The 21,423-nt window shown below is 53.3% G+C and overlaps 10 protein-coding genes across 10 annotated transcripts; 8 read left to right on the top strand and 2 right to left on the bottom strand.

Moving 5' to 3' along the window:
* Positions 1-76: 76 nt before the first annotated feature.
* A1O3_02188 (uncharacterized protein) lies at positions 77-2,809 on the top strand (the record flags this gene model as incomplete). The annotated part of the gene is made up of 1 exon (XM_007732331.1): positions 77-2,809. One exon carries the CDS (start codon positions 77-79, stop codon positions 2,807-2,809), a length of 2,733 nt encoding a protein of 910 aa, XP_007730521.1.
* Positions 2,810-3,676: 867 nt separating this feature from the next.
* Positions 3,677-5,601, top strand: A1O3_02187 (uncharacterized protein; the record flags this gene model as incomplete). The annotated part of the gene is made up of 7 exons (XM_007732330.1): positions 3,677-3,972; positions 4,099-4,367; positions 4,471-4,512; positions 4,619-4,875; positions 4,956-5,103; positions 5,177-5,321; positions 5,391-5,601. The coding sequence occupies 7 exons, from the start codon at positions 3,677-3,679 to the stop codon at positions 5,599-5,601; spliced, it is 1,368 nt and encodes a 455-aa protein (XP_007730520.1).
* A 2,071-nt stretch (positions 5,602-7,672) lies between these two features.
* Positions 7,673-8,497, top strand: A1O3_02186 (uncharacterized protein; the record flags this gene model as incomplete). The annotated part of the gene is made up of 1 exon (XM_007732329.1): positions 7,673-8,497. The coding sequence occupies one exon, from the start codon at positions 7,673-7,675 to the stop codon at positions 8,495-8,497; it is 825 nt and encodes a 274-aa protein (XP_007730519.1).
* Positions 8,498-8,945: 448 nt separating this feature from the next.
* On the bottom strand, positions 8,946-9,211 carry A1O3_02185 (uncharacterized protein; the record flags this gene model as incomplete). Its single annotated transcript, XM_007732328.1, has 2 exons — positions 8,946-9,134; positions 9,191-9,211. 2 exons carry the CDS (start codon positions 9,209-9,211, stop codon positions 8,946-8,948), a joined length of 210 nt encoding a protein of 69 aa, XP_007730518.1.
* Positions 9,212-9,991: 780 nt separating this feature from the next.
* Positions 9,992-11,955, top strand: A1O3_02184 (NAD-dependent aldehyde dehydrogenase; the record flags this gene model as incomplete). The annotated part of the gene is made up of 2 exons (XM_007732327.1): positions 9,992-10,231; positions 10,288-11,955. The coding sequence occupies 2 exons, from the start codon at positions 9,992-9,994 to the stop codon at positions 11,953-11,955; spliced, it is 1,908 nt and encodes a 635-aa protein (XP_007730517.1).
* A 129-nt stretch (positions 11,956-12,084) lies between these two features.
* On the bottom strand, positions 12,085-13,383 carry A1O3_02183 (major histocompatibility complex, class I; the record flags this gene model as incomplete). Its single annotated transcript, XM_007732326.1, has 2 exons — positions 12,085-13,203; positions 13,258-13,383. The coding sequence occupies 2 exons, from the start codon at positions 13,381-13,383 to the stop codon at positions 12,085-12,087; spliced, it is 1,245 nt and encodes a 414-aa protein (XP_007730516.1).
* A 352-nt stretch (positions 13,384-13,735) lies between these two features.
* On the top strand, positions 13,736-14,477 carry A1O3_02182 (uncharacterized protein; the record flags this gene model as incomplete). The annotated part of the gene is made up of 2 exons (XM_007732325.1): positions 13,736-13,863; positions 13,913-14,477. The coding sequence occupies 2 exons, from the start codon at positions 13,736-13,738 to the stop codon at positions 14,475-14,477; spliced, it is 693 nt and encodes a 230-aa protein (XP_007730515.1).
* Positions 14,478-16,807: 2,330 nt separating this feature from the next.
* On the top strand, positions 16,808-17,653 carry A1O3_02181 (uncharacterized protein; the record flags this gene model as incomplete). The annotated part of the gene is made up of 1 exon (XM_007732324.1): positions 16,808-17,653. One exon carries the CDS (start codon positions 16,808-16,810, stop codon positions 17,651-17,653), a length of 846 nt encoding a protein of 281 aa, XP_007730514.1.
* Positions 17,654-17,683: 30 nt separating this feature from the next.
* A1O3_02180 (uncharacterized protein) lies at positions 17,684-18,142 on the top strand (the record flags this gene model as incomplete). The annotated part of the gene is made up of 1 exon (XM_007732323.1): positions 17,684-18,142. One exon carries the CDS (start codon positions 17,684-17,686, stop codon positions 18,140-18,142), a length of 459 nt encoding a protein of 152 aa, XP_007730513.1.
* Positions 18,143-19,182: 1,040 nt separating this feature from the next.
* Positions 19,183-21,245, top strand: A1O3_02179 (carboxypeptidase D; the record flags this gene model as incomplete). Its single annotated transcript, XM_007732322.1, has 2 exons — positions 19,183-20,065; positions 20,320-21,245. The coding sequence occupies 2 exons, from the start codon at positions 19,183-19,185 to the stop codon at positions 21,243-21,245; spliced, it is 1,809 nt and encodes a 602-aa protein (XP_007730512.1).
* Between the last annotated feature and the right edge of the window lie 178 nt (positions 21,246-21,423).

Here is a 21,423-nt window from a genome sequence, read left to right as displayed (position 1 = left end):
ACTTGGATGGTGCTCATCTTCGTTCGCTCTCCTCTCCCTTCGCATTTCTGATTCACCGCTCACGTAAGAGACAACCATGGCGATCGAGCCGACCATTTCGGAAGAATCTGCAACTCCCACCATGTCTTCTGTAAAGTCCACACCCCCTTCCTCCCCTCTGGACGCCAGCATCTCCGAATTCAAGTCGGAGGCCAACGAGGAGGGACTTGGACAAGAGAAAGAGAACAGAATGACTGGCCAGGATGAGGAGGAGGAGGAGGAGCTGGACCACAAGTCACGAGCGCTCACCAATCTATTGAAGACAAGCTCGGTGTTCGTCGCGATTATGGCAGATAAGATGAAGGAACAGCAGAAGCGGAGTCAGGAACAGGCCAGACGTGCTGCAGCCAAACAGCGCAATGACGGTAGCAAAGGTGCGGAGCCGAAAGGTCCAACGAGGAAGTCCACCAGGACGCATGCTGCGGACGAGCACGAGAATGGTACGGGAGGCGGGGCTGAGCAGCTGGAGAAGAAAGGCACTCGAGGTCGAGCGTCCAAGAAGACACGGGTCGCCAAAAAGAACATCATCGACTACTTTGGCGTCGATACCGTGGAGATCTCTCAAGACGGCCCGACAGTGCAGGAGGCTCTTGCCGAAGCCGCTGACGAGTACGAGGGCGAAGGACTTGGTGCACAGGACCTCGTCGCTACCGACCAACCGGCCCCTGTCACGGGTGGTCAAATGAAGCAGTACCAACTTGAGGGCCTGGAGTGGATGAAATCGTTGTGGATGAATGGTCTCTGCGGTATCCTCGCCGACGAAATGGGTCTCGGCAAGACTCTACAGGCCATTTCTCTCATTGCCTTCTTCAAAGAGCACAGCATCCAGGGGCCCTTTTTGATCGTCACTCCTTTGAGTACAGTCAGGAACTGGATTGAAGAATTCAAGCACTGGACGCCCTCAATCAATACCATTCTTTACCATGGCAGCAAAGACGAACGTGAGACAATGAGGCGGAAGATGATGAAAATGCAAGACCAGACCAAGGTTGAGTTCCCCGTGGTGGTCACAAGCTACGAGATTTGCATGAACGATCGAAAATTCCTTGCCAACTACCAGTGGAAGTACATCATTGTGGATGAAGGGCACCGGCTGAAGAACATGAATTGCAAATTGATCAAGGAGTTGATGACCTACAACTCGGCCAACAGATTGCTGATCACGGGCACACCACTTCAGAACAATATTGCCGAGCTATGGTCCCTCCTCCACTTCTTACTGCCAGAAGTCTTCAATGACCTCGACAGTTTCGAAGGCTGGTTTGACTTCTCTAGTGTGCTGGAAGTCAAGACGGACTCGGACGGCAAAATGCTGAAGCGCAAGAACAATCTGGTTTCCACCATGCATGCCATCCTCAAGCCATTCCTGCTACGGCGAGTCAAGTCGGATGTCGAGTCGTCACTTCCGAAGAAGCGGGAGTATATCTTGTACGCACCCTTGACTTCCGAACAGAAGGACCTCTATCGAGAAATTCTTGCCGGGACTAGCAGATCTTACCTCGAGGGCAAGGCGGTCGAGCGGATCGAGGCTAAAAGCCGGACGGCCTCGCTGAAACGCAAGGCCAACGATAGTATACGTTCTACTCCCGCAAAGAGTGTCAAGCACAGCCGGGCTTCCACCCCTGCATCGACCACGTCAACAGGCTCGGTCCGAATGGGCCGGAAAGCAGCACGCACAAGTTATCGAGATGTGACTGACCGGGAATTCAACGCACGGCTTCGTCGTCTGGAAAATGGTGATGAGACTGTCAATCTTGACCGCGCTTCTCCTTCTACGGGGGCATCCGAGGACGGGTCCGAAGAGGAGGAAGAACTGGAACGTGCAAAGACGCTCAAGTTGGCCAAGAAAGAAATATCGGCGAAGAAATTGCAAAATCCATTGATGCAAGCTAGACTAGCATGCAACAGTCCGCACAACTTCTACTGGCCCTGGAAGCCCACCACAGTTGCCGAGGAAGAATCTGGCGACTATCCTGAAGTCGACGAGAGCCTTGTTACTGCATCGGGGAAGGTCCTCCTTCTCGATACCCTGCTTCCACGACTGTTCAAGTTGGGCCACAAGGTCTTGATTTTCAGTCAATTCAAGACCACGCTTGATATTTTGGAGACCTACGCTGTCGATCTTCGGAATTGGAAAGCATGCCGGATCGATGGCTCTGTGGCCCAGGAGGAGCGGTACAAACTGATCAAGGCGTTCAACACGGACAAATCATACAACCTGTTCCTCTTATCCACTCGCGCTGGCGGGCAAGGGATCAATTTGGCAGCTGCCGACACTGTGATTCTATTCGACTCGGACTGGAATCCGCAGCAAGATTTGCAGGCGATGGACCGCGCGCACCGGATCGGCCAGACCAAGCCAGTGATTGTTTACCGTCTGGCAACCCGCGGTACGGTGGAAGAAACCCTGCTCCTGAAAGCCGATGCAAAGAGAAAGCTCGAAAAGCTTGTCATCCAGAAGGGCAAGTTCAAGTCGCTCCTGTCATCCGTGGCGGACGTCGACGACGTGAGGGGGGTCCTGGCAAACGAGGACTTTGAAAAGTACGACATTGCTGACTCGGGCGGCGAAGGGGCCATATTGAGTGAAGAAGAGTTGCAAATCCTGACCGATCGAAGCGAACAAGCGTACGAACGGGCCGAGAAGGGGCTGGACATTGGTGGCGAGGGTCAAGCTTTCAGAGTCGCCGAAACGAAGAGAGGTGACGGGAGCACAGCGGACGTGCTTGATGATTTGACCGTCAGGAGTAAAGCGGTGAAAAGAGCCCGGTAGGTGCCCGGGGTCAATGAGCGCGAGCGTGTCTGCTCCCCGTCAGGGCCTGGCTCGGCTGACTGGGAGTTGGTGATGTTGGGATCTGCGAGAGTTGCTAGGGTATGATGATAAATCAGAGTGAGACTTTGGAAAAACGGGTTGGATCGGCGCTTTCGGCTGGGGTTGGAGTTGGTTGCACAGGCGCAGGTGTTTGCATAAATAGATGGTCGCAATGCCAATGCACCTCGAATCGAGGCTTAGGGGCTTTCAAGACGCTTTGTCTCTCTACATTTTCATCTTCATGTTCGAGAGATTATGTGTTCGAGAGATTATGGTCGTATGTAACATGAATGTAGGCTGCTGCAACGCTCGCTTCATGCTCATTAATCTACCAGCTAAGGCCTGAAATCAGAATCAGGGAAGAGACGCGGTTCATGAAACTGATCACGTCAAGTCAGATCGCCCAGGCCCTGAGGCCCTGTACTAACGAATTAGGACGGATGCGATCAACATTGAGAGATGTACATACAGTAAGGCTGCCGGGGAAAGGGGCAGGGCGGGACAGGTCCGAGTGATTGATTTGGAGACTTCGTTTCCCGAGGAGGTCCATAGGTACCTAAGGTACTCTGTACTGCTGTACACTGTACAGTACTTTGTACAATGTTGTACAAGCCCCTCAGTGATCTGGCGTAACGGCATGGATCTGAGATGAGATGAGATGTACGCGATAGATTGTCGAAAGCACGCCATCGGCGGCAAGCCTTCGTCTTCCGGCTCGTGGTGATGATAGGTAGATATGTAGATAACGCCAAGTAGACCTGTGACCTGTAACCTGGATCTCGTTGGAGCGAAACGTGGGACGGGTTGTTCTTGCATTATAACGGTACTATGGCTGTTCAGAACGGAGCAGATGAGCATGAGCATGGCCCTCAGCCTCAGCCTGAGGGCAAGCCTGAGGGCAAGCCGCTCCGCGTCGCCATCGTGGGTGGTGGGCCGGCGGGACTCGGGGCTGCAATTGCGTTGTCGAAACTGCGGGATATAGAGGTCCGCGTTTTCGAGCAGGCCAGCGAACTCCGCGAGATCGGAGCGGGCATTCGCATCGGGTATAATTGCTGGAGAGTGCTGGAGCTGCTGGGCGCCGCGGACCGAGTCAAGGGTCATCACAAGACGTCGATTGTCCATCGGTAAGGTGCATCTTCGACCTCCCTTTGGGACTTGAAATCTCTTCTCACTTCCCGGAGCGGACTGGCACAGGGCTCCAATCCAGGTGTGTCTAGATGCTAGAGGCGCTGCTGACCAGGACTGCATAGGAATGGCCTCACCGGTGAAGTCGTCGCCAGCTCGGGGCCCACCCCAGTTCCATTCCGATACCAGGTCCGACGGGTGCGAAGGACTCGTCTCCAGCAGGCACTGGTCTCCCAGGTACCTGGCGGCATCATCAACCTCAACAAGCACGTTTTGTCGATAGAGGATCTGGGACAATCTCAGCCTGGGGCGGGTGGTGTGCGTATCGCGTTCCGTGACGGCACAGAGACCACGGCCGACTTGGTTGTCGGTGCAGATGGCATTCGGTCGGCAAGTTTCATAAATCTCCTGTCCTACCATACTCATACAACATTGGCCATCATTGAGAGGGTCTGATGTTTGGTGTGGTGTCTGGCTTCTGACTGTCTCCAAGTCAGTTCGGGACAGCATCTTTCCAGACCACAAGATCCAGTTCACAGGTCTGTCTTCTCTTCTGCTTTTGCTTTGGCTTGATCTTGATCTTGATATTGATATTGATCTTGGCCTTCCGAATCTGACACTGACACTCTATGTCGGGCGGGCCAGGCACCATCATCTGGAGGGTCCTGATCCCGACACGCACGATTGCCCATATCCCCGACCTGATCTCTTCGACTTCATGGTGGCATGGTCCTGAAGGACATGTTTTCCACTCGCCCGTCGATGACCCTGCCGAGGTGGCCGAGGAGGAAAGGTTGTCCGAGCTGTCGGCAAGGAACTTGGTCGATCCTGCAACGGCCACGGGAAAGAAGTTCAGCTGGGGTGTTCCTGCAACAAATGAGAGAGTAGAGTCGCACTTCAAGGTCAGTCGGTTTGATGCGATGCGATGCAATGCAATGCGAACGCGCGCACACAACATACTTACTCCAGCGACTGCGACTAGGACTATGACCCCAGAATCCGAGAAGCGCTGGGCCAGGTCCCAGAAGGCCAGTGGAAAGAATTCTCGGCATTTGCCGGTCCAAGATTGGAGACGCTCACGGGCTGGGACAAGGTGGTGTTGCTAGGCGATGCTAGCCATCCTCTTTCAGGTGTGTCACCACGGTGTATGTACTATGCCGACCCTCACTTTGCTAATCCGCCATCTCTTGCTTCCCTGGGCAGGCGCCTTCGGATCTGGGGCTGCGTTTGCTCTCGAAGACGGCTGGATCCTCGCTCGGGCAATCGAGCACGCTCGTTCTTCTGGACAGCCACTGGCCAAAGCCCTCGAGATATTCGATGCCATCAGGTCCCCATATTATCGGAGAATGTGAGTCTTGACTAGAGCCTAGTATCAGCGTAGGTATGGCGATCCGGCTAACAGTATTGTTGATACCAGGTATGAGCACCTCGACAGCCAGAAACAAAAACTGCAAGATCAACAGGCAAAAGCCGCCGACTCTCTTGTCGGCACTGCCACCTTTACTTCGACTTTGCAGCAGAGAGTGGCTGCATTTGGTGGTGAGGAAGGACTGCCCTGGATATACTACAACGACATCGAAGACGTGTGGAAGCAATTCTTGAAAGGTCAGTCGGGGGCGTCGTTGTAGATGGCTGAATGGGAGAGGCGCGAGATGCAAGAAAAGACATAGACATAGAGGGGATAGAGGAAGGAAAGGTGTTGTTGATGAATCTCCGTGTTGGCCTGCCCGAATACAGAATCACATGCCATTGACGGCGTTGCAAGTGCTACTCATCAGATGCAGTAAAGTAAATCCAGTCTCACCACCAGCTAGCTACTAACATAATTACAGGGAAATGTGACATATCCAAGTCGCACAACCATTCCCAACAAACCAGAAGTCCTTGTCCTGGTCCTCGTCATTATCACGAAGTGCACAGGCAACGAATGAACGTGTATACTTGAGATAGTATGAAGATAAGGAGTATAAAAGAGTTACGATAGTGCGTAACGAGTATGAGGCCTTCCTTAGGTGACGTGTATCACGAGGCTATACTAAGCCTTTTTGGTTATAACATATCTTCGTAGTCATTTGATCCCACATGAGTCTCATACAACCGTGATAGTCATCCTCCTCGTCATTGCCCTCGTCATTGTCCTTGTCCTCGTCCTCATCCTCGTCCTCGTCCTCGTCCTCATCCTCAACCTTGTCCTCATCCTCATCCTCAACCTTGTCCTCATCCTCATCCTCATCCTCATCCTCGTCCTTGTCCTCCTTGTCGTCGGAAGGAGAGGCTTGACTCGTAAGTCGGGCTTCAACCTCGCCCATACGCTGCTGAAGAGTAGCAACCTGAGCGAAAATGGAGTCCTACACCTTGTTAGCGAACCGTATGCGTGCCGCAGAGAAGTATATATACCGCGAAATCTAGAATTGCTATGTTGGCCTCCTGCTGGCGGGCGCCATGGGGGCGGTGGCTTCAGCGACGAGCTTGGCAAGCCGGCGGGCCCGCTTCCTAGCTCGCTTGGATGGCGGCGGTGGAGAGGCGTCGTCGGGAAGGCCTGTGAATACGCGTTAAAGACGAATCGCATACGAACTGATCTTGATCTTACCTCGCTTAGGAGAGCCAGGGGGCTTCTCAGGCGGGCCACCAGATGGCGACATCATCGGGTTGGTAGACACTAACGCGATTAGCACGAGACCACGGCGCGGCCCGACTCGCATAAGACCTACTCGCTGGTTGAAGATTGGAGAATCGTTAGTGATAATACTAGGTCGTCTTCTCAGAACCGACTGCGACATACATAAGACTGACGATAAATGAAACAACAAGAGAAAATGGTACTGTAAGAAGTCAGCGCAGTGGACTTGCATGAGATTCCTTCACGGTACGTACTGGACGGGAGAGTGGTGAGTGGATGAAGCGAGAAAAACAAGACGAGACAGGCCGAGTGTGTGAGACTTGGAAAACTCGCCAAGTAAACACAAATCCGTTCTGGGAGCACTCCCGGGAAGATATATTGAAGGAAGAAGTCAGGCTTGAATTCTACGGTGCGGCTGCTACATCTTGGCAATTACAATCCAGCCTTGCTGACTACTTCTCGAGGATGATAAGTCCAATACACCCGAGGGTCTCGGCTAACCGGATGATTCAGCTGCAGGCGACTCGTATAGGAGAACTTGTCTTCTCTACCTACCTTAGGTATGCTTCGTAACAAGAGTCAAGGGATACCTGATATATAAGGTAGGTACATATGTACCTTACCTCGATGTTCCCAATTTGGTACCGAGTTTGGGCCTTGACACTATGACAGAATCTGTGATCGACGTCTAATGGCACATCCATGGCGCCCCACCACACTCTAAAGACTCAAGAGGAGTATATCGGAAACACTGGCCAATGGCAGCGGGGCCGGCTGCCCAGTCGGGGAAATTATTCGCCCGGCCAAGCTGCAGTTCTTCCGCCTCATCGCAGATCCTTCTGAACGAGCGGCTACCTGGTTCCTCCGCATTGCAACAAGTCGCCAGTATTGTAACTAAGCCCCGATATGCCTCGAATGTCAGCTGCGCAAGGGGCGCCGACTATAAAAGACATGGCTGACCTTGGTGAATCTGCCAATGCATCAACAGCGTCAACAGCAACAGCAACAGCAGCAGCAGCAGCAGCAGCAGCAGCAACAACAAATCTCAAATAAGACCTCCATCTCAAGTCCACGAAAACATGTCTTCCCCGTCATCCAGCTCCACGACAGTTGCCTTCTTCGGGGCAACTGGCGGCGTCACTAACGCGGCGCTCGCGCACACTCTGAAGGCCGGGTACAAGGTGATTGCGCTTGTCCGGAATCGCGAGAAGCTGTGCAACCTGCTCGCCAGCCAAGGCTTCGACGAAGTAACCATCGCAAAGCACCTCACCATTGTCGAAGGCAATGCCCTCGACGTCGCCGCCGTGAAACGGACTTTGACTGCTGGTGCCGATGGGGCTCTTCCAACGCACATCGTCACCGGACTCGGCAGTGCTGGCCGCCTGACATTCAACTGGTGCCATCCAGGCAACATTGTGAAACTCGACAATCCCACGATCTGTGAAACAGCCGCGCAGACTCTGCTGACAGCGATGCGTGAGATCTATGCCGAAAAGCCTTGGCTCTCAACCGATAAGCCGCTTTTGATCTTTATCTCTACCACAGGCGTCACGCGCGGACCTGACGATGTCCCCTTTGCCATGCGCTTCCTGTATCATCAGATGCTCGCTATTCCGCACGCAGACAAAATGAAAATGGAGGACGCCTACCGTGCAGACGCTGAGAAGGACGACGACGCCGTATTCCGCAACATAGTGGGAATTCGACCAACATTGCTGACTGGTGGTGCCTCGTACACCGATGCCGTTGGGCTGGACCATGTCAAATACGGGACCGAATCGCATCCGGCCACTGGCTTCAGCATCAAGAGAGCTGATGTCGGGCATTGGGTCTTTGAGAACCTGATCGACGAGGCGCAGAGAAGGAAGGAGTTGGAGGGTGAAATGATTACATTGACGAGTTAATGATGCTAGATTCTTCGAATGTTTTAGCATGGTGTAGCAGGACTGTTAGGCCAGACCTTATGATCACACTTGTTGTAGGGATTTGTATGACCCATAATATCAGACAAACCATTGATGTAGGCAAAAATTCTGTGTCAAGGAGCTTTAGCATTGCTTTTCAATGACAACTTCTCCATCAATTTCTGGCGCATACTAGTATCAAGGGTATCGAAAAAGCAGTGCATGACAGTACAAAGGTGCGCAGTGTCGGTGGGAGCTAATGTCTCCCATACCCCCAAAGACACACCGGACAAACACCACTTTCATATCGTCTCCAAGCCGTGGCTGATTCTCCTCATAGTCCCAGCTCAAGCCACAATCTGAACTCTCTTCATCCAACGGCAACAATGATCTGGTCGGGGCTCTCCCAGATCTCTTCCCAACATTCTGTCCTCCCAAAGCCCTCGGACTAAATCCTACTCGTTGTATGCGTTGAACGCGTTGTACGATGTCTCCGACTGCTGTGACCGCAGGTGAGGCATGAGATGATAATGTCAAAGAAGGAGACAATGCCGTTAATAATGGCAGTGAGGATGGCTCCGATGCCGTTGACAATGGCCATTAGAACAGAGCCGATGGTCCGGCAGATGGACTCGATCTGCGAAAGGAAAGTCAGCCACAATCCTCCATGGTGTAGTAAAACAGAAGACTTACGCATGAGACGACGGCACCCATTGTGACTGTTTGTTGTGTGATTTGGTGTTTGTCGAGGTAATAAGTGTTGGCGGTCTGGTAGCAGAAGTAGGTTCTGTGAATGTATGTAGGGAAATGTTTCAGGCTGGGGCTGAAGTTGAGGTAGTTGAGATTTTATATCGCAGAGAGGATGTCTAGAATATTCAGAAGGAGGTGGGGGATTCGCAGCGCGGTGACTTCCCTTTGTATCACGATCAGGCGATGGCTACATCATTGGTTTGGTCATTCACTCTCACGTCGTTTTCTATCCGCATTCGGGTCTAGTGCGTGCAAGTTATTTCCTGCTTGACGTTTTCCTGACCCATCCAAATCGTATGACGTCTATCCAAGGCTGGAATAGGTGAAGAATGGCACACCTCCGCCAGCTACTCGGCCCCATGCGTTGACCTAAATTGAGGATGGACGCAATCAGAGCCTGAGGGGGCAGGGATCCTGAAAGGGGAACCAGTCATGGACGGGTTGGTCGTGCCCTTCAGAACGTCATTGCGGCGGCCAAGGTGTGATAAAACAAGGCAGATGCTGGTTCATAACCTTGTCACCATGCAAAGAGTCGACGTCATTTGCTGATCCATGCAGCGGGGGGGCTGGCTGATCGGAACTAGTACTCCGTCCTGTGGCGTCGTGGTGATATTCGATTGTGGCTACGGGAACTTGTGGCGCTGTGTGGCTGGTATTTACAACCGGGGTCGACGGTTTGTGATCTTCCGCCAATAACTAATGACCACCCAAGGATACCTAGTACTCGTACAAACTGGTAGAAGAATGCAGTTCGACTTCGACTGGCTTGCGGACGGCATACCCACCTGCTTCGGCGAGAGGCTACTGGTCACGGCTCTGTTGTCCGTCGCCATCCTTCTGTTCTCGATATACTTCGTCACCAATGCATTTCACACACGAGGGGAACGTGCCCTTCGATACACGGTCGCAGTTCCTCCACAGCTGGACAAGGACTACGAATGGAAACTCGAAGAGGTAGATAACCCACGACCTGCCACACCCGAGGTATGCGACTATGGTCCTCGTGCAAATAGCGTATCGTCTAATTGCCTCCGTCTTAGATTCACAATGGCTGGATATACCCCCGATGTTCCGCAGATGGCCGCAGCCTAGGTGACCCCATTGCTCCTGCAACACCCTCCTCCATCGACAATGCCATTTCGGCCGCTACCCAAGCTCAACTTCAATGGTCGCGGACCAGTTTCGCCGAGCGGCGGCGAGTGCTCCGCACCCTTTTGCGATACGTACTTGACCATCAGGAAGAGATTGTCACGGCCTGTTGTCTGGACAGTGGCAAGACCAAGATTGACGCCTGCTTTGGTGAAATCCTGGTGACTGTTGAGAAACTACAGTGGACAATAAAACATGGTGAAAAAGCCTTATCGCCGTCAAGGCGGCCTACGAACCTTCTCATGTGCTACAAAGCCAACACTGTTCTCTATGAGCCTCTAGGTGTGGTGGCTGCTTGTGTCAGCTGGAACTATCCTTTCCACAACTTCATCTCGCCAGTCATCTCGGCGTTGTTCGCAGGCAACGCAATTATCGTCAAACCCAGCGAGCAGACATGTTGGAGTAGTCTGTACTTCAGCAACCTCATCCGAGGAGCCCTCCGGGCCTGTGGGCACAGCCAGGACCTGATCCAAAATGTGATTTGTCTACCAGAAGTTGCGGATTACCTCACCAGCCATTCTGGACTGAGCCATATCACCTTCATTGGGAGCAGAGAAGTCGCTCACAAGGTCTGCACGTCGGCTGCTAGAGCACTGACTCCGGTCACGGTCGAGCTTGGCGGCAAGGACCCGGCGATCGTTCTCGACGACCCTAAAACGATCGGGAAGATACACGAGGTTACAGCTATCCTGATGCGCGGGGTTTTCCAGTCCGCTGGACAGAATTGCATCGGCATCGAGCGCGTCATCGCTCTCCCAGATAGTCACGACAGGATTGTCAGGCTTGTGCTCCCCAAAATTCAGTCACTACGTCTCGGCTCCGTTCTCCTGTCCCCTGCGAGTTTACCTCCAGACATGGGCTCCATGATCTCGTCACGCAATTTCCAACGTCTGGAGGATTTAATATCTTCGGCCGTTGCGCAGGGCGCGAAGCTCCACTGCGGCGGGAGGCGATATCTCCACCCGACGTATCCCAATGGAACGTATTTTCAGCCTACTCTCCTCAGCGATGTCACCGCTGACATGGAGATTGCGCAACATGAGCTTTTTGCCCCGATCTTTCTGCTCATGAAAGCGCGCACGGCGGACGACGCGATCGTCATAGCAAACTCGACGCCTTTTGCCCTCGGCGCGAGCATTTTCGGCCATCACCAGGATGATGTGGCCAGGTTCGTTACGGGAATCAAGGCTGGGATGGTGGCGGTGAATGATTTCGGCGCGTACTATGCTTGTTCGATGCCCTTCGGCGGCGTCAAGGGTTCGGGATACGGCCGGTTTGGCGGAAAAGAGGGGCTGCGGGCGCTGAGTAATGTCAAAAGCGTATGCGTCGATGCATCCTGGGCCACAGTCTTGGGGATCAGAACAACCATCCCGCCCAAATTGCAGTATCCTGTCAGCAAAGACGGATGGGACATTTGTAAAGGTGTGGTGGGCACCGGATATTCTTCAGGCTGGAGGGAATGGATTGCGAACGTGATCGGTCTGGTGTCCGCACTGACACGGAGAGATTCGAGTGCTGGAGATCAGTCACACAGTCGAGTCAACCAAAAAGTACAATGATTTGCGAGAGGGGAGCAATACAGTTGACAGGCTGGCTTCGTCGTTACACATTCTGTCACTTGAACTTAAGTTCTAAGCGAAAGCACTCAAAGCACTCCAAAAAGAGCGAATCTATCTGAAGAATGCTTTTCATGACCAAGAAATCACCAGCATAATCGCCGCTCCGATAAACATGGCGCCAAATTGCAGTGCTGTCTTCCTCAGCTCTAGGGCCTTATGCGGCCCGGTTTCCAGTAACTCCGGGATGACGGCCACCGTACCGACATACAAGAATGTGCCCGCCGTGAAAGGAAGCAGCATATCCCCCCACTGCAAACTGGTGCCCCAGATCCCCTTGATCGCCACGGCTGGATCAGAGCTCGCTGCACCGCCATATTCTTGGACAAATATGCCAATGCATGTTCCGAGGAACGCGCCGACAGCAGTGACGAACTGAGCCCCCATGGCTTTGCGCTTGGAGAAGCCGGATTGAATAAGGAGTGCGAAGTCGCCGACCTCGTGCGGTATCTCGTGGAAAAAGACGGCCATGGTCGTCGTAGCACCCAATGCAGGCGAGGCATAAAAACTAGAGGACAAGGCCAGCCCGTCCGTGATGTTATGGGTGAAATCGGCAATGAGGTTCAAAAGCCCGGCAAGTTTGGCTGACGGGTTAGTGGGCGACTTGTCGGACTTGCCATGTTCCGATTCGCCCCTGTCGTCTGTTTTAGCCCCCTTCCTTTTGCGTAGTTCGCCAGCGTTGGCTTCCTTCTTGGTCGCGCCGGATGTCGAGACCGTCCCGTTGGCCGTTTGAGTGTCGGAGCGTGTGTCAGTGGGACTGTGCTCGTGTGAATGGCCACTCCCTCCAGTTGCGATGCGTAAGGCCTTGTCCATGGCCATAAATGTCACCAGACCAACGAGAATTCCAACTCCTAACAAAAGGTTACGGTTTGGTTCGACCATCACAAACTTGACTCGATCGTGCTCGTCTTCGCCTAGAAAGATCTCGGGGAGGAGATGGAACAAAGTATCGCCCAACAAGCCGCCGACTGCGAAAGCGACCATGACACTTAGGGACGACGGGTCAATGTTGGGAGGGCATAGTGCCAACAGCAAGTTTGGTGGGCCGGAAATGTACGCCGTTGCGAGAAGAGCATTGATTGCCGGCGAGGAGGATGGGAACAGCAGCTCGAAGAGTTTCGTGGTCAGGGATGCATGCGGCGGGGCATTCTTTACTTTATGCTCGGACAGATTTTGGACAAAAGCACATTGCTATCGGAGATAATCAGTAGGAATTCGTGGACGCTGCACATCAGATCAGCATACCTGGAGGTTCTTCTCGATTTCTTCAGGAGTCAGCAGGCTTATGTCCTTTTCCTTGCCTAGGACAGTCTCTGCGCAAAGGGAAAAGGCAAGGCCGAGATATAATGCATATGAAATGTATCTGACCATGTTTGAAGGCATTACTCGTGTGTAAGCCATATTGTAAAAAAGATGCAGCTTGACAGAGTCATAGAACGTCGCGGTTAGGTGGCAGTAGCACTCAAATATGATGCTGGTGCAGCTGTCGTTCACGGGATCATTCCGTCTGACAAAATGGTTGCGACACCTTTAGCGGTGCTATGGCGAAAGTGACCATGTCAGACAATCTCTCTGCACTCCCCGTATTGGTAGGTCTGCCGACTAGGTTCTTATCGATAACGCCTCGAAAAGTTTGTGTGCAGCCTGCCGCTTCGCCAACGTACTACACCATCTGGTAGACAGGAGCAATTTTCCAATCAAGAGACAGAAATTCGCGGCCAACATGGGTCGTGAAAGACAGAAAAAGAAGAACAGGTCGTCCAAGCCCACGGTGCGACCCAACTCCAACCGAACAAAGGCTGGGAAGAAAAAGGTCAACTTTTTAGGAAATGAGACAATAGCGAAAAACTGGTATTTCATCATCCGTCCTTCGAGAAAGGGTAGGCACTAATGACTTCAGGGATCGCAAACTCACCGTATCGCAAAATTACAAGCGATTGGGTCTATCCTCCAAGTTGAATGCTGCAACTGGCGGCACCGAGAAGAAACGACTGAAAGACGGCGAGACTGAGAAAGAGACCAGAGACCCCTTTGCGATAAGCGGACCACGAGCTGCCGCCAAATTAGCCAGCCAAGAAGTGCAAGTTGAGAGGGATCCAGAGACGGGCCGCATTGTCAGGGTTATCCGGCCAGAGACTGATGATGTTGACGACAATCCCTTGAACGATGCCCTCAATGATATCATGGATCTTGACAGTCAAGGGCCAGAGACAAGGTCAAAGCATGACGTGGTCGCTCAACTTGAAGCTCAAGCTGCTGAAGAAGAGGAGCTCTTGGCCACAAAGAGACGCCCAAGACAACAGAGTAAGCGAGAAGAAGAGTGGATTGCAAACCTGGTTGAAAGATACGGAGACGACATTAAAGCCATGGTAAGAGATCGCAAGCTCAATCCGATGCAGCAAACAGAGGGCGATATCAGTCGAAGAATCAGAAAATGGAAAGCTTCTCGGGAAGTCACAACTTGAGTGAACACATTTTCAACGAATTGGACGCTTTGTGGCCATTCCTGCCGACATGGATGCACATTCTGGCTGCTTCGAAACTTGCGACTGTGTCCACGGGCAGCAGGAGACTCCTGGCATTGCATACTAAGTGCGGCGTTGGCATATGACTCACCACTCCTTGGTCCGCCCGTCAAGGCCACGCAAGGATTGGATAGGACCTGAACACACAGAGCAATGTGCAGCGCACCAAGTGCAGACATACCAATGTCGCTATCATTCAAGGAAGGACAACCTATCAGGCTGCTGTGTAAACTTGAAGATGTGGGTTGTTCACCTAACCTCAGCCCTAGCAGCCCGTTCAGGTGTAGACCGCTGCGACTCACTTGTTGTGCTCTCGGACTATTGCACTCTGCCATGCAAGCCGCATCATTGTGGCCGGCATTCGGCCCAGCAGAACCACCGCCGCACACATCATCACCCACCATGAACTTGGAAAGCCCTCAAACTAGGGATACTGCGCAAATGGATTTTCTTTCCTCCGCAAAAACTCGCCTTGAATATAGAGCAGAGTGCAATTAGACAGATCTGGTCCTTGAGGTTCGACGTCCAGAGCACTCTGGAGGTACCAGCAGTGATCCGGACAATGCCGAGCAAAGAATGATAGCGCGGTAGATTCTCTTGAAATAATCAAGAGTCTTCATCTAGACCCCAGCGTCCTCTATGTCATCTCATGTAATAGGTTACCAAGGAAGTAGGATATAGGTAGCTTTTCTCCCACTCCTGCGTCATTGAAGCCTCGGTCCTTATCAAGTTAGATACATCCAAATTGTTGCAGAGAGAACGTGTGTTTTACTGTCGAAAGGATAATACAGTTTGAAAATGGTGAGCACATAATCGCAGGCCGCCGTTCTGCCAGACCTTTTATTGTGCTTCAGCCTGTGCGGTCAAGATAATGGCTGTCACCTTTGTTCCCGGATCAAGCTGTCGGTAGAATGGTGACATCTCCAGCCAAGTCTTGACGGTAAATCTCCTTTCGACAGTCAGCAAAAATGAGTAGCAATTGGCCAAGTTCTCCTTCGCTGACTGCGCCACTGATCCTCGACAAGATCCTCCCTAACTTGTATCTATCTGTGTAGGTCAAACCCTCCCTCCTCTTTGAAGCCAGTGTCTTTCATTCATTAACATCATCAAACTAAACAGTATCTACACTGCTTGTGCAGTCTTGAGCCTGAACTATCCTGCACTTCACTTTCCTAAGATTCGCTATGTTTTCTCCATGGTTGACGGTCCCAAGAAGCAGCTCAGAGTACCTCCGGGACACGAGGCAAGTTTGTTCTCCATCTGATCAGCATCTGTTTCACTCCAATATCGATCTTCTTGCAGATCTGGAACTATACAGATGGTTTATCGGTGCTACCTGCTATCAGGGATTGCCGGAAATGGCCTCCGGGATGCGGTACGGTGCGACATTGGCCCTTGTCACGCTATTTCAGGAAGCAGACAAGGAAAACCGCCTTCTGAGAGGCCCGCTGCTGTTTGTCTGATGCACAGTTCTATCTGGCCATGGCCTCTACGCCTGCTTTCCCCCGCCGTTTGGATGATATCATTCTCGGCGAGCGGAGCGGAGCGGAGCGGAAAGGTGAGCCCAATCACTCCCCCTCTCCGCCAATACTATTTCGTGTTCCGGTGTCCAATGGCCGACCAAGCACCTTAACCTTATTTTCTCGTCCCTTTCACTCCGCCCAGGCAGCAATCCTTCCTTCCTCTTGTATACCAATCCGACACAAACAAAGGTACGTTTGACTGTTTCCCTAGTTTGCCCTATTGCCCTTTTCAAGATCACCTAGAGGCCTCTGGAATCATTGTATATGGCTATGTATACAGTGACTAGGAGGACTCTAGGAGGACTATATATTGTCTAGTATATAGATGCCGGGAGAACTCTACCAGCATATCCTATTATTAGACATATATCGACCTGGAGGACGGTAGGAGGACCGCTTATTACCGGGTACATGGATGCCTGAAGACCTCGAGGAGTACTTGACTTCACAATTTACGTTAATTTACTGGAGGCCATGATGAGCACCACAGGATCTTCTAGACGACACAATCTTGCACAAAGCGGTCATCTGGGCTCCAACGGTGACCTGTGGGGTTAGGCAAGGCAAGATCCTCAGGCACAACCATGTCTAAAGTGGAGCAGTTCCTCACAGGACAAGCTATATAAGGCCGTTCAGTCTCCTCCATTCTTTTGTTCTCCCATGCACTCAGGCCCCATCGCCGAGCCAAACGCCGAGCCAGACAAGGCTGTGCTCATAGAGACCATTCACTGACAACGACCTCTCTAGATGGCTCCTATCACCAGAAAACGAAAGGCCGAAGGCCATGTCGGCTTCGTCACACTCCGCCTATCTCCAGGCTTCGACATTTCCAAGCTCAAGAAGAAGATCACGGCTAGGAGACCGGCCTTCCGACGACCAGCTCTGCCGCGGCGAACGAAGCCGTACACCAACAGGTATCGATTCGAGTTTGGCGAGGATCATTTGTACACTCACGCATCGCCTACACAGGCTGAAATCGACACGGTGGCCGGTATTTTGAAGGCGGAACGTCCAGTGCTCAAGTTGTCGGCCGCTCAAACAGGAACTGCATCCAATCCATTCCACGCTGGAGGTAGAATCTCCGTCGACTCGATTGTGCGTGTGATTCTGTCTCAGTCATGCACCAACGAAGCAGCTCTTGATGCCCAGCAGACAATGATCTGGGCTTATCCGTTCCCTGTCGACGGGGGTGCGGTCGTGGGAAAGATGCCAAACTACCATGCAATGCGAAAACAAAGCATCGAAAAGCTGAAAGCGGTCTTGAGCAGGACAGGCCTACAGAACCTCAAGGCAACAGGAATAAAGGGCGTTCTTGATGCAGTCTATGAGACCAACATCGCACGTATCAAGCCAGGGGAGGTAATCTACGACGGCAACAAACCTGGCGCCACCGACTTTGTCCCGGGCCTGTTGTCGGTGGACTACATCTACGAAGCGTACGAACAAGGTGGAAAGCAGGCCGTGTTCGACAAACTCGTCCAGCTTCCGCAGATTGGCGTCAAGTCGGCTTGCTGTCTCATGGGTTTCAACATGAAGCTTCCAGTCTTTGCGGTCGACACACACGTTGCGGGCATGGCCAAGCTTCTCGGTTAGGTGCCGGAAGGCTGCACGAACGAGAACGACATGTGCACACATCTCGACAGCGTCATGCCGGACAATGAAGAAAAGGTGCTGATCCATCAGGATTTCTGGCGCCATCGTCGCAGCTGTGCTCGATGCAGCGGGCGAAACAAGGTGACTAGCTATGCGTGGAAGACTACGGTCTGTCCACTGGAACATCTGGTCAAGCGAGACATCAAAGATCAGCCGGTGGGAGAGGATGCAGATGCTCTTCCAATCAAGGAGCCGTCACGGAAGCGGCGCAAGATACAAGAAGCGAATGACGAAGAACGCATTGCGGCGAATTTCGTCAAAGTCACATACGAGATTGACGACGACTTTGACGCTGCACAGGCTGGCAAGACCGGCAAATCGCGCACCATCTGGTTCTACGACTTCAACAAGATGGAGTTCAAGGTGGAGGAAATCATCGTGGAAGAAGATGACACCATCTTTGAGGAGATCATTATTTCTAGAATCTAGCGGGAGAAACATGGGTGCTGAACTCGAAGCACACTGATTTTGGCGGGCAAGAAGCTCTGGTGATATGGCTGCTTTATTAGGGGTTGCAAAGTGCATTTCTATTTTTGATGCTTCATATCACGAGGACCGTGAGCGTGAGCGTGAGCTTTAGCGTTAGCTTGATACAATTTGATTCTGTTCCAGTGCGCTCTACTCTCAGTGCGGGCTGCATCTATGCCGGGTCCCGTAGCTACGGTCCCGTCCCCGTCGTCATGTTCATGTAAGGCGCGGTCCGGTGGTGCTGGTATGATATACCAGGCGAGAAGGTTTCAGCTATATGCTATATTGTAGTTGGGGATGGCGACGTCACAAATTCGACTGCTGACACCACTGACACCACTGACACCACTGAGGATTAAGAGTAATTGGCTTCTACCGGGTCCCAACGAGGAAAGCATAGGGGAGTACGGAGTATACATACTCCAGGCTCCGGCAGTCTCCGGAAGCTCACCGTGTCTATCATCTTAGTCCGTACAAGCCATCTGCCATCTGCTCTGGTCGGAGAAGACGTCGGTAACATGGCCGGAGACACTAGAGCCAAGCCGGTTAGACGGCCCGCTCACCTTCATGTAACGTCCTGCCACCCGGTCCTTCCACCTGGTCCGGCCACCTGCTGCTAAGCTCCAGCACTAAAGGGCAGGATGCATGGAACGTTGCTGACCAAGGCCTCCAAGGTTTCTCGAGAGCCCAAGGCTTATCTTGTGGCCAGAAGGGGCAGCTGCAGCCCTCGATATATCGTCATAAGGTTACGCCGGCCCAGGTGCGACCCTTGTCGCCCAAAACCAAGCTGGTGTCCCGTCATGGGCGCGGGGAAAGGCGAGGACGAAAGCTGTAAGTAGTACCTAGCTACCTCAGCTCTATCCCGCCCTGTTTTGCTCTGCTCTGTTCTACCCTGCTCTGCTCTGCTCTGCTCTGCTCTGCTTTGCTCTGTCGACTTCGTGTCTGGTCTGTGTACCAGTGGCCATTGTGTGGTATCGTGGCCGGACGTACCATCCACGACGATGATTTCGATGCTGTCTACAACGGTGCTGTTGCTGGCCTGTGCCGGGCATGGCGTCCTCGGCCAGTTCGTGGCGCCGCCGACGAATCTGACCAGCAAGCAAGGCTACGCCAACATCACGGTCCGCTACAAACCGGTGCCAGCGGGCATCTGTGAGCAAGACCCCGACGTCAAGAGCTTCTCTGGGTACGCGGACGTGGCGCCCGACCAGCACATCTTCTGGTGGTTCTTCGAGGCCCGCAACGTCGACCCCAGCGAGGCGCCGTTGACCATCTGGATCAATGGCGGGCCGGGCTCGTCGTCCATGATCGGCTTGTTCCAAGAGCTGGGCCCGTGCCGAGTCAATGCCGACGGCGAGGCGGTCGACAACCCGTACTCCTGGTCCAACGTCACCAACCTCCTCTTCATCGACCAGCCCACCGAGGTCGGCCACAGCTATTCTATCCCTGTGCCAGCCTACCTCGACCCGACCTCACAACTGCTGGTCCAGCTACCCAACAACAGCTGCCCGGACTACGCCAGCGACTGGGACTGCGGCACCTACTCGTACTTCAACGAGTCCCTGACCGCCAACAGCACCCCAGCCGCCGCGCCCAACCTGTGGAAGACCCTGCAAGGCTTTATGGGCGCGTTCCCCCAGTACTCTAGGCACGACGTTTTCTTCACCACCGAGTCGTACGGCGGTCACTATCTTCCCCTGTTCTCCAAGTATTTTCTGCAGCAGAATGCCAAGGGCGTCAAAGGCGCCCACAATATCTCGCTGGTCGGTGGCATGATCGGGAACGGCTGGTATGACCCGTTGATCCAGTATCAAGCCTACTACAACTTCACCGTGTACCCGGGCAATACGTACGGGTATTCTCCCTTTAATCAGTCGGTTAAAGGTGGGTCTCTCTCTCTCTCTCTTTCTCTCTCTCTCTCTCTTTCTCTCTCTCTCTCTCTTTCTCTCTCTCTCTCTCTTTCTCTCTCTCTCTCTCTCTCTGTGTGTGTGTGTGTGTGGTCTGTGTGCGAGTATGGTCATTGGTGTGGTCAAGATATTCTTGTTTTGAGATACACCCACCCACCTTTCTGGCTCCAGCAACCCAGGAGCTTTTGCAGCCACAAACACATTGGCACTAACATAGTGTGTGATGTGCAGACCAGATGTACAACAACCTATACGGCGCAGGTAACTGCTATGACCAGACGGTCGACTGCAACGTGGGCAAGATCGACGAGATCTGCACGGCGGCGGACAATTTCTGCTACCAGCAAGTGGAGAACTTGTACGACATCTACCTGGAGCGCGACGAGTACGACGTGCGATACCTGATGCCGAACCCGTTCCCACCGTCATCGTACGTCGACTATCTGAATACGGAGCGGGTGCAGCGCGCCATCGGCGCCTATGTCAACTACACGGAGGCGAGCGCGGCGGTGAGTGCGGCCTTCACCACGACGGGCGACGACGACCGCGAACTCGGCACCGTCGAGGCCATTCGCGACCTGCTGGCCCACAACGTCTCCATCACCATGTACTTTGGGGATGCCGACTACAACTGCAACTGGCTGGGCGGTCAGGTGGTGGCCGACCACGTCAACGCCACCGGCTACGCCGCCGCCGGCACCGGCTTCGTCAACATTTCCACCTCGGACCACGTCGTGCACGGCCAGGTGCGCCAGGCCGGCCACTTCGCCTTCGTGAGAATCTACCAGTCGGGCCACCTCGTGCCCTTCTACCAGCCGCTCGTCGCCCTCGAGATGCTCGACCGCGTCATCCACGCCCGCGACATCGCCACCGGAAACACCACCGTCACCCCGGCCTATCGCACAAAGGGGCCTAAGCTATCCTCCTTCCACGAAGGCAACGCCACCGTGCAGTTCGACGTCACGCCCCCCGATTCCGTCTACAACACCACCACCAACTTGCCCCAGAACGCCACCGACGCCAGCCAGCCCCCGTCCAGCTCGAAATTGTCCAAGAAATCCGCTCGTCCCTACAGGCCCGCCCGTTCCCGGAAGAGAGCCCTGATGCTGGGCCAGAGTCCGAGTCAGGCCCAAGGTCCACTCGGTCGCTGGATGTGATACGTTGGTGCCTGTGAGGCTTTGCAGATGCAAATGCAAATCCAATTCCACCCAATGACGAGAATGTCGGATTATGGATGCTGCTGCTCCTACTTCGTAGACTCCTCCAACGACATGCGAGAGATAGACAGTGAACCACGGCGGTCACTTGGTCGCCTAACATGGTCTAGATCCCACC

The sequence above is a fragment of the Capronia epimyces genome, assembly GCF_000585565.1.
Source record: "Capronia epimyces CBS 606.96 chromosome Unknown aczIQ-supercont1.2, whole genome shotgun sequence".
In the NCBI taxonomy this organism is placed as follows: Eukaryota; Fungi; Ascomycota; class Eurotiomycetes; order Chaetothyriales; family Herpotrichiellaceae; genus Capronia; species Capronia epimyces.
Note: the sequence above shows the minus strand (reverse complement) of the source record. Positions and strands in the feature narration are given on the sequence as shown.